The following is a 20532-nucleotide window of genomic DNA, read 5'->3' on the forward strand; positions in this document are numbered from 1 at the left end:
ATACCAAAAAGCATAGTTTCAGGCCATAACTGTATAGTGTTAAAATACAAACTCCTGATTACTATTATTGCTGATACCAATTTGTCCTCCAGTGCAGGCAGTACAGGCCGTGAACCCTAGTTTTTCATCTCAAAAGAAGTTTAAGAAGGTACATGTTTTCAAAAAATCCTTATATTCATGGAGCTAGTCAAAAGTGTTCATCTAATTTCTTTTTTACATACTGTAATTACAGAGTATTTTATATAGATTGGGAAATAGCAGATCTATTTCCTCAATTCACCACATTTTTGTGAAAACACTTAAATGAATTTTTAACTTCTCTTTAAAGTGCTGCAATGGGTACCTTAATTTAAATAAAAATGACCCCAAAAAACTTCGGGAACAAAGGCTTCTAGACATTTTAAACTATATATTGACTCCTATCACATTTTTGCCATTTCGTCATATCTTTCAGTCTTTTTCTCTTTTGGAAGCAAGTATGAGTGTCTTGTGATGAAGTATGTGTGATGTTATAAGCACATTTTCTGAAATATTTATATACCTGTGAATGTTTATGCTTGTGTAAAGCTGTGGCTCGTGTTTTTCCGTTTAATGTGTCCTTTCAGCTGTATTCCTTACAGCTAAAAGAAGCTTTTAGAAGCAACACTGAAAATTTAAAAATATGTATTTGTTGATCTTTTTGGACCTATAACTAAGGAAACCTTTATTCTCTCACTTAGAGCCATCTTGTTGTCTACAGAAATTTATACAAATATTGATATCTGAAATTCTTTGTCACTAGTTACCCAAAACTAGTCTTTCCTCTAGTTACAGGATATGTTTCAAGTGTGATGTATCTCACACAATAATTGCAGGTGCTAAACCTCATTGACATTAAAGAGGAATCTCTGAATTCCCAACCTTAACAAGAGATTTTCCTTTGTGGCAAAGGAATTGGCTTTTGGCAGAGAGATTTGTTTATTGCAGTGGGACTTACACAATAAGGCTACATCGTGGCTGATGCAGCCAGGGAACATTCCTGGACACTGGCACTCGATCCTCGGTGCTGTTGAATACTTAGCACATTGTGCAGTCATAGCTTCTGCCAATTAATGCTCTCCCAGACAGTTCCCAAGCATGGTTCAAGAGTTTAGAATGGTCAAGGGCCTGTTCCCAACAGGCAGTTGGGCAAAAGCCATCCAGTATGGGAAGATTAAATAGCATGGCTGCAGACTCTTCTTGACAGCTGACCTCAGTTTTAAAACAAGCCATCTGTGCGCATCTGATGTACAAGTTTATATGTAGATGGATGGTAGTAGAGTTAGGAAAGCAGGAGGCACAGAGTTCTTGCTCTTCTGCAGCAGTTGATAACTGTAGCTGAGGGTTGAATCAGATACCAGTTTTGCAGTGAAACAGCTCATTTCAGAGGTCTCAGACAGAAGCTGAGGAGTTAAGGACTTTCTGTAATTTCCAGCTACATCTAATGCTGTTATTTGGCCCATCAGCTGAACACATGCCTAGCAGGCTCAGTACTTCTCAAACATTTTAAGCCTCCTGAGCCCATTCTGCACCAGTGGATGTATAGATGAATAGGAAACTAAAGTTAACATTATGTGTGTTGAGTAAGAAGCAAGGTGGCATGCTCTGCATGGGTAGGTTATTTTTACAGAGTATGTAATAAAAATGATGTATCCCTTCCTTATAGTCCTCACTGCGTATATGCTGTGCACCTATTTTCTCATGTTTCTGTTCAAGTAGGCTTACGAATGCTTGTGCCAGCTCATAAAAAACAAACTCCTCCAGAACTTGTTTGCATTGCTCTTCTCTATTGGTTTGGTCTTTTTTTCTTTAGCCGTTGCATTTTTAGCCTTCAAGAATTAATAGTTTTGTCATTGTCCGTATAATCATTGTACAATGCATGCAGGTAAGGTCCCCAGACTAATCCCTTGCTAGGAAAGTGTTCCCAGTCAGTGAGATTGATTTATTTTTTTTTTCTTTCATAAATTTGTTCAGGACCTGTACATTTGTTTGTGCAGTTTGTGTGACAGAGTAAATAGATGACAGTTTCCTTTGCCAGCTGTCTTAAATCAGATTTGAAACATGGAAACCATTTTTACAGACACAGACTTCAGTGACAGAAGTATAGGCAAAACTTTTCCACTTTACATGTGGAAAAGTTACATGTGTACCCTTCTTTTCTTCAGATGTTGAGATTCCTTATGAAATACTCATTTTTGTAGCTCAACACCACCAAAACCATTAATAAGGAAAATATCTGGAAAAACATTATTTTATTTGCATATCATCATCATCTGTGGATTTTGAGATAAAATTTGATTAGCATGTTATCGTAGAGCTTGCAAAATTTTATGAATACAGTGATTTAAAGAAAAAGAAAAAAAAGTATCTGAGATAACCAGAAACCTCTTGGAAATGCTTAGAGACCACACAATGTCCTGGAGAAGCATCTAGGATATGTGAGAGTGGTCTATTGGTTGAAGCCAGGTTTCCAGTTTCAAAACACATACAAACTAAACTGTATATTAGAATATCCCACCTGCAGATGTTGGATACTTGTCAAACACAAAAGCCTTTAGAAACAATTGTTAAATAGGTGTTTGCCTCTTACTAGAAAGTAGTTGCAACTTGAAAAGGGAGACTGAAAAACAGCAATCTCTCTTTCTTGCCTGCTCCCTGTGAAGTTATGCACACGTAATACGAGTCTGATAGTTGTAGTTCTAAAATGTCAAGAGTTTTCCAGGGTCTCAAGAGCAAGAAAACTTGCCTGCTTTGAAGTCTCAGTATATACTATGGCTGTAGGGGAAGAGGCTCTATGTGATTTTTTTCTGGTAACAAAAGCATTTGTGGTAACATAGCTCAGTGATACTCATTTGGTATGCTTGACATAACTGGTCACTGGTGAGTTTTTTAGTTGTGATTAATCCGAACATTCTAGACTTATCCAGGAAATACCTCTGTACTTTTTCATACCACTGTGTAATCTTTGTCATTGCCAATTTTTTTTGCATTTTCTGTAAACAAATCCAGGTGACATGGATGTTGACATCCATAATTAAAGCTGAGTAAGAGTCAGAAAGGAGGAAAATGGCCTAAACTTGCTGTCACTGAAGTAGTGACAAAATTCTTTGGCTGAAAGCAGGGTTTGGGGAAAAAGGTGATTTGTCAGAGCTTCTCTTGAGCAGGCAGTACTCAGAGTGCACTGTTGTGATCTTGCTCAGTCATTTTACCATAATCGGGACACCTATCAAATCACATCCCTTGATAGTTGTCACTTCTTTTTTTTTTTTTTTTTAAATACACTTGTTCTTAAATGACAAGGAAAGGTTTTAGAAAGTAAAAGAAGAACATGTAAACACAAACAGAAAATACCTGTCACATTTGCCAGATTAGTTTATTTGTATTATGTCTACAGATGAAATTAGGTGCTGGAAAAGGGACGCTGCATCAGACATTATTACTTTTACTTCAGCTGCCAAGGAAGAATTTTGTCGGTAGCCTTTAGTAATATTTGGACCAAAATACATGGATGTGCAGCTTTCAGCTTTTAGTATGATGCAGAGTGCAGCTTTTCTCACAGGTCCTCTGTTTCTGGAACGGTGTCAGAATCTGAAGGCTGAATGAACACTACAGGAATATTCTCGGATGACCATCCTTTTGGAGTCCTATTGAAGGATCTTCTGGTAGCAAGAGGATTTGCGAGGATCATGAATCTGGGGTCATTTAGCATCAGTAGATTATAATCTGGTACCTTGAATTTCACCAGCTTTGATGCTCTCTCAAAACCACCAAAGGGAGTGGCAACTCTGTAGATATTAGAGAAATAAAAGGAAAATGTGGTTTTAAAAATATTTGTTTCCTTTTCCTCCCAGAAGCTGAAAAGAACAGAAGCTATTTTAATTATACAGTTTTGGTACAATTTCTTGTTTACATTTTCAGACTTTGGGGAAAAGTAATCTGATTGTTTTTCTGCCAAATTCTCTGTAAGAGCTGTTTGATTTTCCCTTAGGTAAAGCCTTCAGCCTTCTTCAAAATTCAAATGTACAGAAAAGCTGAAGGAAGATGATGTTGCAAGACAACGTTGTCATTGGTGAGTCACAGTTACTAAACTTACTTGTTGGTGATAAGTTCGTAAATCTGAAAACACTGCAACATATTCTCTCTAGCAGGTAATTAGTTTAGGAAGTTCTCACCCCATTTTCTTCTATATCCAGTTGCTTATTCCTCCCACTACACTGTATTTCAGCACCATATTGTTGTACCAGTTAGAATGTATGTGGGTTGTGCTATAAACTTGGGCCACTTACGTGATCTGCATTAAAACAAAGACCCTTTAAAACAAAGAAGCATTTTAAAATCCAAATTATTTCAGCGATCTGGTTTATATCATTATGCTCAAACAATTGTAGCAATACAAGTGAGGAGGCAGTAAAGTGTAATGTGAAGCAGAAAGGAACAGCCAAAGACAACAGTCTCTGGAAAGGAGGGGAGTGGGTGAGGACTTCTTACATAAGCTTTGTTTCTGAAGAGAATGTTTATGTAACTAAACCTTGAAGCACTGGCTGAAATTGCCCCTTAGTCTTCAGCCAGTGTTTTTCATGTTATTTAAATGTAAATGTTCCCTCAGGCAATATGCCCGACAAACTAAAAGATAAGAAATACTAAGCAGGAACTGACTGTTCCATGCGTTTGCAAATATTTTAAAACAACAGTATTTCCAAATACCTCCCATGATTCTTCTATATTTGCAGGTTTCTAGGCTGAAAAAAAAACCAACCCTAAACCGAACTGAGTCTTTCTGTTACTTTTTCCGACTCCTTTGTAAAAGCAGACAGACTATAATGTGTGCTCTGCATTTTGATCAGCTGCATAACCTTGCTGGGATATATTCTAGCCAGTTAAGAGTGAGATTTTTAAGCTACAAAATGAGCACCTGATTTCTGTGTAGATACATAGTGGCATGCAAAATGGAATTTTTGTTGACGTGGAATTTCACCAGCCTTGGTAGGTTTTGTGTGTTCAATACAAAACAACAGATCTGCTGGTATGTATCTCCAGTGGCTCCAGGTGGTACAGTAGAAGCCTAAAGAAATGAATACGGACAGAAACTAAAAGAGGTCATTTGAAGGTCTGACTAGGATTTTCAGGAAGATAACTACAGATAAAGCAAAACCTAGGGAGAATTAAGTACACACACACACGCACACACACACACACACACACACACACAAAACCCCCAGGTATTAATTCAGAAAAATGAATCTGTGACCTAAAAGGAACGGTACTGCTCTGTCATTACACAGATCATTCACTAGATTTTGGTACAAGCAGCATTTTTTGGGGATGGTGTTAAGTCCAAAGGGTTGATCCTGTAAGACATAAAAAAATCATGAAAGTTCTAGACATGCACACTTACTAAGTGAAAAACACTGCTTTGGATTAAGCTCTAAAAATGTTTCTCAGATGAAGATAACACAAGATTTTGCAGGAGCAGCAGCCAGTCCAGGCATTAAATTCTCTTGAGGTCAAAGGAAATTCTTTATACAAAACGCTTGTGGTATCAAGCTATTCTTGTGAAACTGTCTTCTAGGTCACAGTGTCAAATTGGATACAGTATGATACTGATTAAAAATAATGGCGTGGTAATTGGCACAGAGTGAATGTAGTGATCTCCATCTTACAGGATAATGAAGATTGTTTTAATTGCCACTCTAATTACAATACACATTCGCACATTGTTGTAATATTTAATTCTCATCAATATGTAAATTAAAGGGATAATCAATATTAACAGAATAATAGATGTATAAAATGCAAAAAAATTCTATAGTGTAACACTTTATCTTTGCAGTTTTACTGGATTTTATATACAGCATGTTTCTGTAAGTAACAGAAACAGGAGGCATTTTATGGAAATTCAAATATCTTTTGTGGGATAAAACCCCATGTAGTTTTGTACAAAGTCTGGCTTCAGAGATTTATGCATTCCTGCATGCTGGGCAGAAACACATGATGATTGACATAAAGGACAGTACAATAATTGGCTAATAGATGCTAATTTTCCTTTACAGCAGCAGTGTATTTTTGTGAGCAATAACTTGTCTGACAACATGGTGGTGTAATGACCTGTGTTGTGTACACGTTGACTTGTATCACTTGAGCTCTGATTCATTGTGTAGAAGCCTAAAACGCATCTGTAATAAATTCCAGTAGTCATTGCTCATAATAAGGGTGGAAATGCTGGTTCAGAGCCATAGGAAGTGGCACCAGGAAGTGTAAGAGATTGTTTAATATTCACTTTGCATATTCCTAAAAAGTAGGTGCATGATTTAACATTAGCAGGCACAACCACCTTTATTTTTAGCTGTTGTTTCAGCAGGACAGCTTCTTTTTTTTTTCTTTTTCTCCTGCAGTCGTTCTTATTGAACATTATCTTGAACATTGTCTCAATGTAGGAGACTGCTTGTAGCTGAAAGTCTGAAAGAATGTTTTAACTGTATTGGATTAGCTCCATTTACATAATTACAAAAAATGTGAGTTTCATTCACTGTCATTTATAGAACATTCTGCTTATTGTTAATTCTGTGCAAAAAGGAGACATAGGAGCAAAAAACCTGACCCTGCAAAATCTCAGAGCTTCATGGTAGCCCAGTGCAAGAGTTAATGCTAGTTTTCAGAGGTATTCAGGCACTAAGGAACAGGCTAAGCACCCAGCTTCCACTAATCTCACATCATGTCAAGTTAGCACCCAAAACTTCTCTGAGGCTCTGCATCTTATCCTTTTTACTGTAGAGTTCAGAATCCATTAATCAATAAAAACAGCACCCGATCTGGATGGACTGGATTCCTGCAGTGTTTTTGAAACAATTGTCTTTGGGAATTGGGAAAGCTGAGCAAGAATTTATCTGGTAGGAGAGGCAGAACTAGTCAGACTTGCTTATGTGACTAAGATGTAGTCCTTTGTATTTTACTCATAATACTACCTTTGACATTTTATCTGGCTCCAAGAAAGCAGACAGAGTAAAAGTACCAATTTAACTAATATTACAAACTCCTCAACAAATGTAGATTCATGCTGTCTTTTCCACAGATGATTACTAGGTGCTTCCACACTAGTAAAAGAGGCTAGAAAATATTTCACTAGTAAATACTTCTTCAATCCTAGTAGGAATTAATCTCCAAGAGGAATCAGATGGCATGGCTGTGTTCTGCAGCATTTCTCTGCTAGCACAGAATCATTTTCATCCAGGGGGAGGAAGGGTAGCCTGATCTGAACAGTCTGTTCAGAGATCCTCAGAACCCAATTTCTCTGATCATGCGCTCTGTCTAGTGTTGAGTGCTGTTAAACTGGCTGTCTCACGGAAAGCCCTGCCTCAGAAGGCAAATGCGCTTGACATTTGCTGCCACCGCTTCTTCCTCCGTTGACCTGTCAGCATTGCAAGATTCCTGCAGCATAAAAAGCATACTAGAGCTCCACTAATACCTCTATGAATTCCGTAATTCTGATTCTGCCACTGTTATTAAAAATTGCACTGCTACAGGGTCCAGAGTCGTCTCTTCATTGCTGGCAGTGGAGGAAAAAAGAGAAATCTGAACACTGTTTAGTGCTGAATATAGTTCTAAGCCATGCTTGTGTGCATCTGTTCCAACACATCAGGCATCCATGGCTCCTGAAGTTGTGTTGCTTTTACAGTTTGTTGTGTAACAAGGAAAGCTGAAAGGAACCTGAATATGGCTTGGAAAGCCTGAGTGCCATTTTGACAGATACCACTAAATGAGCTGGGAAGAATCTTCAGGCTCGTTTCCTTTGGGAGTCCTATGCATCACACTTACTGTTAACCACATCCCCTCCTGACTAATGATGACTGTACCAGTGTTTTGGACGAGAATGCATTGAGCGCATTTCTTGAATGATGAAGCATGATAGAAAGCCTTGATTGATGCCCTCACTGATAACAAAATGATGCCATTATATCACTCTTTAATTGTTTAATACAATATCATTTGCTTTCTCTCCAAGACTGCAATTAAAGTGAAGGATGCTGTCCCAGATGCACAGAATGACATAGGATCTAGACACAGAAGTCCAAAAAAGTGTCTCACCTTATGAGCAAAGCCCTTAGGCTGCTAAATTCCTGAGATGCCTAATGTGTTCCTTTACACAAGTGCTCAGATTTGCCTTTATCTTAGCTATACAGGCAGCTGCACACCTGTCTTACACCAAAGCTCACTGTGATTCTCTAATTAATAATCTTCCATGTAAGAGCCAGAAACCATCTTATTATACCTCTCCTAAGGGTTTGGCATTTCTGTAGAAACAAATCCAGGCTGGCCACATTCTCAATTTCTTTTTGGATCTACTCCTTCTTGCTAGAAAACATAAATCTGAGTGTACTGTATGCAACAGTTTTCTAGGTCCATGAGGCATCCTTTTATTTTCTTCTGGATATGGATTTTTTTGATGAGAAGGATTTGTGGATTATATTTGTATGTCTTGTGCAAAGTCCAGATCTGGATTTATGTGCCAGGTTTTAGGTCTGTATGGGACTTAAAAGGGAGAATATTGACCTTTCCGTTATATGAATGCACATATATTCAAGAAATTCGGACTGTGGTGAGCCACAGTTTTGCCATGTTGTACATAGAGAAAATCCCCATAGACAGAAGTCAGAACAATTAAGTGTGGTAAAGAGAGCAATTAACACAGTATGGTACCCCAGAGCTCCTAAAAATCCACGAAGAAGCCATCAGATACCATCTCAAGACACATATCCCTATTAATGGGGCCTCTGTGCCCTGCCTGATCCTGTCTTTCACAGGAACGACTTCCATGCTGGACTCAGAATCTCTTTTGTGAGAGGGAGAACTGATTCTTTCTCTGTTATTTGTATATGTATTTTTTGTTGGTTTTTTTTAATTATTATTATTTTATTTTTATTTTTATTTTTATGTTGTTCAGTGCATAAACTTTGCTGTTACTGTTCCAGTGTTAGCAGCTGTGGCACAACTCTCTGACTCCTATTTGCTGTTTTGTCTGCTGAGAAGAGTGTGCCACATAGACTTAATTATATTGCTGTTAGGAAACCAGAATTAGTGCAGTGTCTGCAGCACAGTTTTGATGTTGAACTGTGTAATTTTTCAGTCCTTGCACTCAGAGTTGAGGTTCACCTCGATGGCAGAAACACAACTGATGTTTGTGGTATTTTTCTCTAAGTTTATGTTGCCAGGAGCCATTTTCTTTTTTAAATAGGTTGCTGTCTGGCATTTTGAGTAAGGGTTTTGTTTTGGCTCAGCTGTTGGGAACTCAGCAGGGGCTATTTGAAGAAAAACTGGCCATAACTTCAGTAAATACAGTGTGAAGAGTATCAATGAAAGCAAAAGGCATAAGTAAGAATGTGTTTTAAAGCTTTCAAAATAGTTCAAACCCCATTATTGTCCGTGTATCTAGAAGTTCTACTGAAAGCCTTAGTGTACTAGTAACTGTGTAAATAACTTCAATCTCAAATCCCCTTCTACTTTAAGTGTTTTTTTAATTCTGTTTGTAACATTTTATCTGTTAATTTGTTACTGAAGGTTGTCAAAGATAGAAAAAATGTTAAATGCAATAAAAGATGCCGTCTGCTAACTATTCGGTGTGAGGGATTAATTGAGAGATAAAGCTCATGGTACTCTCATTGCCTAAAAACCAAGCCATGTGAGCTGCATTATACAGCTTAGAAAGTTTTGACTGAGAGTTTCCCTGCTAGATCTTACAATCCCATAACTAATGAAGTCAACAATGGAAATACTCAAAGGAGTTTCAAGCATTGCTATAGCCAATGTTTCCTATTTGTTGAGTACACTGGATTCTGGTACTTATTCTTTCAGTGTTTTTGACAATTCATCTTACGTTCCTCGTTCTAGAATTTTATTTGGGGTCCATACTTTAGAGAGACTAGTTTCCTTCTTAATGCTCTTGTTTGCCACTTTGTGTGTTAATGTTTATGCATGTACTTGCAAACATAGGTGGTAGGTCTTTTTACAGCTGGTGGAAATGTTTCATTTCATAGTAGTTTTTCTCTGCAGTGTAAAATTCAGTGTCCATTCACAATTACCTGTTAAAGCTCCTGTAGTCAGGCAGTTCTGGCTTTGCTTCAGGTTTAAAAAGTTTAGGATATAAAGCTTCCAGCAGCTCTGGATCATCCCTAATGGCTTCTATCCAGGGAGACTGATAATACTTTGGCACAGAAGTAGTGTTGAACTTTTCAGGAGGAATTTCTTTCAGTGGTCCAGAATATCCTGCAGGGCAGTCAAGGCAAAACCATTATAAGTAATACTTTGTGTTTTCTCCTTCCTTACCACCATCCTGTGTAACTAGGAAGTAAAATACCATCATTTCACAGCTGGTTAAAATGAACAGTTGGATCAAATCACTGAAATAACAAAAATATTTTAAAAACAACATTTTGGTTAAAACTAAAATAGTTCTATATTCTTTGGGATAAATTCTTCACAATTATTAAAAGGAGTTAGGCTTACAGCCATTATAGTGAAGTTTTTGTCTTTGCCTCTGCCTTAGATGCCTTAAAATCTCCGACTTACTTTGTTTCTGGTCCTTTCCATCATCTGAAAAAGTGACAAATCAGTTTTCTCTACATAATCATCTGAGGGAATGATTTGATCAGAATTTTACTAAATAAATAAATTCCGTATTCACTGTGATTTCTTCTAAAGCCAAGCATAGTATGGCAGGAATTAATATGGAGGGGAGAGGGGAAGCCAGACCTTAATGTACAATTTGAAGAATTTAAAACCAGCAAGACATTATCCAGTTATATAAGTTATACTATTTATTTGGAAAACAAGGGAAATCTGTTCTAACTTTTTACCCTCCCACTACATCTAGTTCTTTAAATTAATGGTCTTGCCTTCTGTGAGCGTGAAAAAAGCCCTCTGGCTTAATATCTATTCCTTTTGCCAGAGTTTTTTTGCCTAAAGAAAGGCTTGAAGATTTCTGTCATGTCTTGGCAATGGAAATTACCTCTGTTCACATTGTATTTGACCAATGGATGCACAGAGTCCTAGCAGTCACTAACACAGTAACATCAACCTAGTTTACATAGACTGGAAAAGATCTGCACAAAACATTCACTGAGTAATTCTGAACAAAGAATGAATTTGTAAAAACCACACTCTGCTCATGGATAATTCATAAACTGGAAGAAGGTCTATATCACTGAATAAATTAAATAAAACAAATTAGCCTTCTCTAGTCTTTAAAGAATGCAAAATAAGACCTTCTTGTAGCTTGCTTCCTTAAATAAAGACAACAGTACCCTCTCAGTTAAGGACTTAAAAAAAGAATAGTTTATGCAGCCAGAGGCAAAATCCTTAAGTTACTTCTTTATGAAGGGTTCTAGCAAAATTTACAGTGACTTCAGATTTACATTTTTTGGTAATTAAACTACAATGAATAGCTTTCAGACTGTTGGGCAGTGTGTTGCGTGTTAGAAACAAAGGTTTGGCAAAGAAAAACCTATGTATTAATCTGGTTTTAAATCTGAGGATCTGTTTCTCAATGTTCATAAGACCGGTAAATATAGCAGCAGTCTTTCATGATATTAATGTATTTTTTCAGTTTAGGGAGAAGTAGTACAAAAGGCATATCAAATCATTAAAAATGAGCAGAAGCAACTGGAGAGCACCACTTGACATTTCTGGGGGAGATTCTGATTAGCTACCTGATTTCTAATTTATTGATTTCTAATATTAAGTCCATTAAAAAATTCTTGTTGAAGATACTGTTTTTTGAAGAGTGCTGTGAAATGAGAGCTAAATATATTTAATGTTTGTAAACTCACACATTACCTGGGGCAATGTTGTCAGGATGTGGTGGGCTCCGGGGATCAGGAGTATTAGGAGGTGTCATTGGGGCATGCTGGGGAATCCCGTCCACACTGAGTCCATCCATTCTAACACTCTGTATGGGCTCTCCACGCTGCATTCAAATATAAGAAATATCACTGACAGCCTCTGATTCTCTATTGAGGGTTGGAGTGACACTCCAATTTACAGCCCAGAGCAGAGACCTAGGGTATACTACCTGAAAGCATACTGTCCTGCTATTTGGTACCCTGTTTGGTCCCAAAATCCCCAGGATTTTCTGGCTGTTAGCTAGAAGATGAAACAGTTTCACTACTCTCTTACATTGGCTATGTATGCAAAAATGAATAATTTTTCAGTGTTACGAATGATATCCCAACAGAATTTTTAATGTCTGTGAATTTTTTATTTGAAAGGATTGGAGGTGGTGTGAGCAAGGTCAACAAGACTCCCAAAGCCATCCAGCTGAGTTTTCTGACCTTTTCCTAAGTTTAGGATACTTAAATATTGATATGCAATCTACAAAGAGAGTCCATCCCATCTGCTGCTTACACCAATCATCACAAAATCTACCTGTGTCTATGGGCTGTGTGGTTCACAGCAAAGAGTAGTTCTGGTCACTTGGGCAAGCGTAATATGTGTCCCTAGATCACTAGAAGCTGTCATGTGCCAGACAGAGCACTCTTGCTATCCAAAGAGTCAAGAAATCTGGCAAGTTTGCGTCATTTGAATTTCAAAGCACTGATTCTTCAAACCCTCTCTTCCTGTATCAGTTGAAATTTCACTGCATTTGTTGAATAGCTTTTGTTTGGGGTTTTCTTTTCCTTTATTTGTAATAGAAATAACTTTAGTGCAGATCACTTTCTGGAGATTCATGTTATGCTGTTACTTTCTACCCCGATAGGATATCAGGTCATCAGTTCTAAGGAGACATTCAAAGGCTTAATCATTGTTGCATAAATATAGAATTAGAGTCTCATAAGAAGTCAGCATCTTATTTTGGCTATGACACATAGGCTAAAAGCAATTTAAATATAGACTGTTTAAGAGTTTGTTAAAGTAGGAAAGCAAACAAATAATACTAGTTTGAACTTCAAAACAAACAAGATCAAGGCAGAATCTTTCTAGCCATCCCAAAGTATGTTGGAAAGATTAATTTTGGCAGGCAGAATCATAAAGATGATGAAGACACCACCAGGGGTAGCAAAATAGGCATTGAAGGGAAGGGAACAGAAACCAAGGAGGCATCATTTTTTTTCGTATGTCACACTGCCGTACTGATTGCACAGCATGCTTACCTACGTGTTTTGTGGTAAGAAGTAGACTAGAAGGGAACTGATCTGTCAGACTTTGTAGCAAAAGCATGGAACTGGATCAAAAATACTGGTGAGATGGAGGGTATGCTCAGGATTTATCTGTGTAGCTTTCTCCCCTCAACAGAGGGAGAAACTGGGAGGATGGTATTCATAGATGGGTTTCTGAATAACAGTGTTCCAACAATAGTTTTGGGTGTTCAGTAGAGTTATTCATATTTTTTAGATGGGATTTCTTTTGTGCAGGTTTATTATTCAAAAGTGGATTTATCAAAACTCAAACATGATCCCAGTCAATGCCTGTGTAATTTTATTTCTGTTGAGTGAGTGACCAAAGAAGTTTGAAATATCTGCACCACAAAAATAACCCATGTGAAAATTTTTTTCTTGTGACATGGGATATTAAGACATTCTTTTCTTCCAGAGGAAAGTTACTTTTTTTGTACGGAAAGTGTAAATGCCACAGAATTACAAACGTATCTAGCATTACAGTCAACAAAGCAGAGAGAATTCCTTTTTCAAGAAGGGAATATTCAAAAATATTTTTGAAATTTCGGGTGTGATATTAGAAATATTGAACTCAGCTACAGTAATCACCTAAGTAAGTGTTTTAAGTTTCCTTAAAATCAACAAGGTGTATTGATTTTATTGTTTCTGATTAATTTACAAGCGTGTGTGTATTTTGTTTAGTAAAATGAAACATGAGTAAGCCCTTTGGTGCTTTGTTTTTCTGGTTAATAAATTGTTTCCTATTTGTTCCAAAACAAGCTTTAGATTATATCACAACAATACATTACATATAGTTACTATTTTTTTTATCCCATGTGAAGATTAAAGAAGAATTGAGTCAAAGTATTTGTATGGATTCTGTAGGGGTTGGAGGCTAACACAGTCATGGCACTAACTAGGCAATGAATATTTGTAAAAGCTTCAGGTAAAGAGAATTGCTGTTCTACAGGAAATACTTCCTAGGTTAATAATAATTAAATTTTGTAACATACATTTTTTTAAATCTTGAAAGCGTCTTAAAAGTACTGGGAGAAATTTTGCTTCTTTAGTTGCCTACCTTTGTATCTGAAAGCAGGGGGGATGCATACATGTAACTGAGAAGCAGAATTTAATACAATCCTGGAATCAGAGGAGCTGCTTGCATGCTTTATTAGACTGGGCATAGAGTATTCATGTTCAAATAATTAAAACTTGCAGCACTTTGGAGAGTTAGGTAAAATTTATGAATAATGTTATCCCTATTTTCAGAGGTTAAGCAAAAGGTTTGAATATTTTACAAAGACTACAGATGAGACAAATACCAGGTACATTTAGTTCCTGCCATGAGGATTCCCTGAGTATCATTAATTATTTAACCCAATTCCTGAAGGACTAGGTTGAAGACTAATTGTAATTTCAGTGGCAAGCTCCATCCTTTTTCTCCCGGTTGAGTCAGGCAGGCCAGAAGTGTATTAGTGCCAGCTGTGAGAGCCATTTTGGTGCCTGGGAACCATGTTGAGGTCACCAGCCTATTTTAACAAAAATACTAGTTGCATGAAACAAACTCTTATTTCTTCCAACCTTCTGAATGTTATTAAGTAGTTAATTTTCACATTTAGTAGTTCATTTTCAGTAGTCAACTAGCTAGTTATTACAAGCTAGCCTCACTGTGTTTCATTAATAAGTTATTACAAAATACTCACGTTTCTTGGCTTGTTTGCTACGTAATGATAGTTTTCATATGTGTATTTGTCAGATCTCCGCTGACGTCTCTTGAAGAGTCTTGCACCTCTGTTGCTGAGTGTCGATAGTTCTTCTACCATGATATCTCTGGGGGTGCTGACCTTTTTACCGAGGTTTAAGCTGGGTGATTCTGCAAAACAAGGGATAAATGCATACCTCTGTTTTTCTTAAATGTCTGATATTGCATACCCTACACCTGAAATCCAGCCACATGTTAATGCATACTTCTGTAACACATAGCATAGCTTCTTATGGTGTTAGTGAAATTAATCATTCTTCCAAAATTTTGGAACAGAGTTCTGAACACCACAAACCTGTTTGTTTGAAGATGCTAAGCACCTCAAGATCCAATTTTACTGTAGTTAAATAGCATTCAGCTCTTAGCAAAATTAGGCCTGTAATGTCCTACACACCATCTTAGTAGCAAACTAATAAAAACTGGCATTTGCTGAAACCAGGAACAAAATTCCATCTGACCCCAGGGTTCCCACATTAGACCTTTACTTTCTGTCTCCAGCATTGGATAGATGAGCAGGTAATCCCTTTTAAACATACCTTCCAGTTTCTTATTGCTTATAGACATTTTATTTTCATTTATTCATTAATATTCTGCTTGCTTTTGAAAGCCAGGGCATATTTTGTACTTTAAGAAAAGATTGCATTAGAAAGTCTCTATTACTTCTTACTCTCTTACTTCTTCACAAAAGTATTTATCATTTTATTAATTGAAATAATATTCAATTATTTCCCTAGGTTTTTCATAAACTTCAGGAAAAAAAATAGGAAGATAGATACAGTGTGCTTTGAGGATCGTATAGTGATTATTGTGGTCTAGTATGTTCTTTTGATCCACTTACTCAAAATCACATTCTGTTCTTTCTTTAATAAGAAGGCATTCTATTCTTTACATATCCTTACAGTCTACAGGATTTAAAATTCTGAACTTTGGACATATATTTTAATGCATTAAAATGAAATGAAAGAAAATTATATGCAAGGCATGATACTGTGCTTCCAGGGTAAGCACACAGGAAATCCAGTTTAAAATTAACATTACAAATTAATTAACAGCAGAAGGTATGTAATGATGAAGGTAATATTGCATGTGCAGACTTTCGTTTGGAGTGAATGGCATGTTCAACATGGCGTATGTCTCCTAGTAACTTTATGTTGGAAAAACAATGTGATTTGCTGACACTTAGGAAAACTCAATTGAGACAGTTATATTAAATATTTAGCCAAAGCTGCATAGGCGAGAGTTTTCCATGCAATAAATCAAACAAATTTGTGGGCCCTGGAGTGCATCAATGTTGATCCACTTCTTTTCCTGCTGATTTCGATTGGATGTTTGTAGTAGATTTAAATGGAGCAGGAGTAAGCTAACTGTATTGTGAGCTGGAGCATGCACTTCTGCTTTAAAAATAGTATTCACAAAGAATCCTAACAACCTCCTGTTATTTAAGAGGTAGCTACAAAACAGAGAGTTCTTAACATGGAAGAAAATGACTCAGCCTACCCAGTGTAGCTGTATCAGTGACAGATAGTGGTTGGGTTTTGGCTCTGTGATTAAGTGCACTGGTTATTGGCCTGTGGCCTGACATTTTGACCTGCAAGTCACATTTTGATTTTATCATTTCTCAAGATTACTGCAGGGGTATGGACTGTCGGATGGTTTTAGTAAGGAGCAGGAAATTTACCCCTCAGATTGGCAACGTTTTCACGTAGAGAAAGCTTTTCTTCTTTGTACACAGAGTGGGTAGGATGTACATCGTCAGAGACTGGGGTGTCAAGGTGATTGCAGCTCTGTGTACAAACCAGTCAGTATTCTTCTGGGGCATGCTGGATGTTACCTATTTTGGGCCTTGCTGTTCCCTTACATACCAGCTGTTCTTGTTAACATTAACTGAAGGCTCCAAGGTACTTTGTAACCCACAGTTGTGTACTAGTGTGTATCCAGGCATCATCCCAAAAACATAAGTGTGAAGTTCATTTGAGTCCCTTGCCAACTAAAATCTAATCATCTGTCTAGTTTTATGATGTGCCTAGGGATTGTTTCAGTGTCAGTGCAGAAAAGGTGATGAAGAATAAGAAAAGGAGGACATTTAGAGGGTGATAGAAAGAGAACATCAGTTTCATAAATGTACATTGTAAATGAATACTGGAAATATAATTCACGGTTTAATCCTAATCTTAACCTTTTAGCTTCATTTCTTAATTTGTTCCTGCCAAGTCCTTCCTGTCATGTGCTTAAAATCATAACAGACTGTATTTAAATACGATTTATATAGTTCCTCCTGCATTCATTGACTAATCCCCCTTTAATCCTTCAGTTTACAATCTTCTAAATACCTTAATCTGGATTATAAATTTCAATAATGAATATCAGATAGTATGTTTGATGTAGTATCAGAGATAAGATTTTTTAACTATATCATGAAAGATAATAATGTATTTCATGTAGTTACTGAAGAATGCATTTAAGAAATAGTAGAGAACTGGACATGAGATTTAAGTGTAGTTGAAGGCTAACCTGATGAACTCCAAGGGCTTCCTTAAACGTATATATTTACATACATGTTTACCTCTACCGAGTAGCCTTAGAAATGTTATGATCAGTCCATGTCTGCCAGTGGAAAAACAAGGGTTTGGGAAGGTCACTATATCCAAATGCTAATTTACTACTACAGTTTCTCTTCTGAGACCATAAGAGGGTTTACACTTAGTGTCTCTTCGTGCAGCATTTTATGTTGTGTCGAACTTCTCTAAAACGCAAAGTTATGTCCCACAAGCCAACAGGAGATGTGGACTTTCAGTCATTACCAGTCTTGCCCAGAGATTACTAACCTATGAGACAGTGGTAAAAACTTGGCTCATTTTGTATTTTATCAACAACTGTTTCTGCTATGAATATCTTTTAACAAGGAATTTGAGGTTCACTCTTTACCTGAAAGCATTATAATAAAAGGTGGCTGAAATAAAAATGCAGTGGGTATGCTTTCTGTGTGTCATTCCAAGCTACCAGGGCTTGCACTACAGAATCTGCTGTTACTGTTTACCTCTGTTAACAGTAGAGAGTTTCATAGGTCTGCGAGACTGGCTGAAACAGTACATTTAATTTTTACGCAGGTGCAGGACTGTCATTATTAGTGATGCAGACCTCAGAAAGACAGCACTTCACCTTCCAGATCTCACGTTAAGCTTGCCAAATTAACAATTAGGGGAAAAATAAAATGTCAAAAATTGACAGAGCTGAATTTAGCCATTTAAAAAACAGATTTCTCCTTGATTTTTCCAAGAATTGTTCAGATTTGGTCCCAAAGAATTAGCATATGCTTTGTGTGTTACAGCTTTGGTTATCCTTCTGTTTCTTAACTGGTTTCACTGAGCTTGTATAGTTATAAATTTCAAGCTCTTATCGCACTCATTTAATGGAATGTCGTATTTTTTAAAACATTTAAACTTCCCAGTCATTCAGAAAGATGCAAAAGTGGGATGTACACTTGAAGAGTTGTATTGCCTTCTGTGGCTGCATATCATAGGATATCTTGCAGGGTAAGCTGTCATATCTATGTGTATGAATCTAAACTTGACAGCAAATCTGATAATACAGAAGTAATAAAAAAGAACAGATTATGTGAGGCAAATGCCAAGAATCAGCACAGATTATCCAATAATGCCAATGATTTTGATGACTGTATGGTAGATTTATTAGTATTGCTATGAATAGTAGCAACATTTACCATGTGAAATGCCTAGTTCCAAACAAACATATGAAAGACTTTCCCCCCAACCCCAGAGAGCTTACAGAACTATTTCAGGCACATAGAATACTGGAGTGTACAATACCCCCAAAAAACCTAATGGAACTGTAATGAAATCTGTAGGGGCAAACTGGCTTTCAGACTTAAGTGTGTGTTCCTTGGAGAATGGAAAGAGGAAAGAGGCATTTGCTTAGGAATAGAAATTACAGGAAAAAAAAATCAGATGGCAATATCAGAAGGACTAGAACCAACTACTAAAACTTGTAGCTTCTTTTCCTAAAAACCTTATGTCTCTTGTCCTACTCTTCGTGCAATCATAATAGTCAGTGAGTGAGTACAGAAACCATCCCCAAATTCTTTGGAGCAAAAGCCCACAGGAAAGATTTTCAATACTGGAATTTCATGTTTAGTGTTTTGTCCTGGGTGAGTGATACGATTTTCGTAAATTCTTAATATTAATGGAGCTCTCTGTTTTTTCAGTGAGGCTTGTGGGATACTTTTCACTTTTAAAAAATTGACCCCTTACATAGGTGGTAAAACAGGCTTCATGGGCAGGATTGGAAGGGTCTCCGAAAGCACCCAGTACATACTTAATGAAAGCACGCAGATTTGTATTCCCAGCTAAGTTAATTGCTTCTTAAGGTGTCACACCAGAAGAGTAATTTTTTAAGAACCTGTTATAGAAAATCAAACTACCTTCTCATAATGGCTGCATTTTCATCAGTGCAACAACAGAAAAGTAAGCTGTCTTCACATAAGATTAATTGGTGGCTGTGCGTTAGAGAGAATTGCCAAAGGCTAGTAAAATTTGTTAGTTACAAAGATGAAGTTTGAGAGGAAGGAACAGAGATGTAAACGTTTGTTTCAAAATTTTTTATCATTCATGTAAAAAAGCAGAGTGAAACAGCAAAAAAGAGAATACAGATCAGCACGTTTCTTAGATGATGGCCTTTTAAAATGGAATGAAGTCATGTTATTAACCCCAAATAATATTCTGAAAGGCTATCCTAGCAGAAAGTACATCAGCTGTTAGATTACTTCATTCCTCCACAGCAGTTGTTCATCTGAAAATAGCTTTCAAATGAAAAGAGGCAACTACAAAAGGATTAGTTACCATAGGCAGCATGATACTCCCACAAGATTATTTATGGCAAAACACCCAGAGACAAAGCTGTAAGAGAGTTAAACTCTATGATTAAAAAAATATAGTAGGGAGGGCTAGAGGACATTGCATATACAGTAAGCTGGGTTCAGCGCTATACCATTTCTGTGTATTTCATCCATAATGGCTGATGCTTGTTGTTTCCTCTCTTTGACCATGGCAGAATGTGATAACATTGTGATTTTCTGATAGGACTTTTCCTTGCTGAAAAAAAACAACACATTTTTACATTGTTGAGCCAGCTTGCACAATTTGGCCAACTTTAATTTCTAATAACCTGTTTAGAATGGCTGAATAGTGAAGTTAGTTATTTCTGATACAGAAATACTGCACTTTTAATTGTGCGAAATGCACCAGCAGTTCTTGCTTGCAGACAGATGCAAGGGCGTGGTTCTGGTGGATAGAAGATTCGAAGGAATGGTCTTTGAGTTGGCTACATAAATTCTGTAGCAAGATCAGTGTCAGTGGTCTAGGCCTGCTCACATCTACACATTATATTAAAAGATGTAAATTCATAGCTAGTATTTTAATTACATCTTGTTTTATGACTTCAGAAATGTTACATTTTGACATTTCTTAATCTAATAAAGAACTTGAGGAACTAATAGAGACGCCCTGGCATCTTTAAAGAAACTGCATTTCTGACTAAGTAAAAAAAATAAGCATATTTTTAATCGCAGAGTCAAGAGGTTACGTAAATGTTTTC

The 20532-nt window shown here is 36.9% G+C and overlaps 2 protein-coding genes across 8 annotated transcripts in view; one reads left to right on the plus strand and one right to left on the minus strand.

Annotated features, from left to right (window-relative positions):
* The window catches only part of SEC24D (SEC24 homolog D, COPII coat complex component), a 212554-nt gene that overhangs the window by 12336 nt on the left and 179686 nt on the right, over nt 1-20532 (plus strand). For all 7 annotated transcript variants that reach the window (XM_030481066.1, XM_030481062.1, XM_030481063.1 and 4 more), the window contains exon 2: nt 4007-4087. The gene's annotated coding sequence lies outside the window, so the exon portion shown is untranslated. The remainder of the gene's footprint in view (nt 1-4006; nt 4088-20532) is intronic.
* MYOZ2 (myozenin 2) lies at nt 3478-20002 on the minus strand. Its single transcript, XM_030481078.1, has 5 exons — nt 19927-20002; nt 14864-15033; nt 11845-11974; nt 10092-10275; nt 3478-3803 (listed from the first exon to the last, which is right to left on the minus strand). Exons 1-5 carry the CDS (start codon nt 20000-20002, stop codon nt 3572-3574), a joined length of 792 nt encoding a protein of 263 aa, XP_030336938.1. The 3' UTR covers nt 3478-3571.

The sequence above is a fragment of the Strigops habroptila genome, chromosome 3 (assembly GCF_004027225.2).
Source record: "Strigops habroptila isolate Jane chromosome 3, bStrHab1.2.pri, whole genome shotgun sequence".
Lineage (NCBI taxonomy): Eukaryota > Metazoa > Chordata > Aves > Psittaciformes > Psittacidae > Strigops > Strigops habroptila.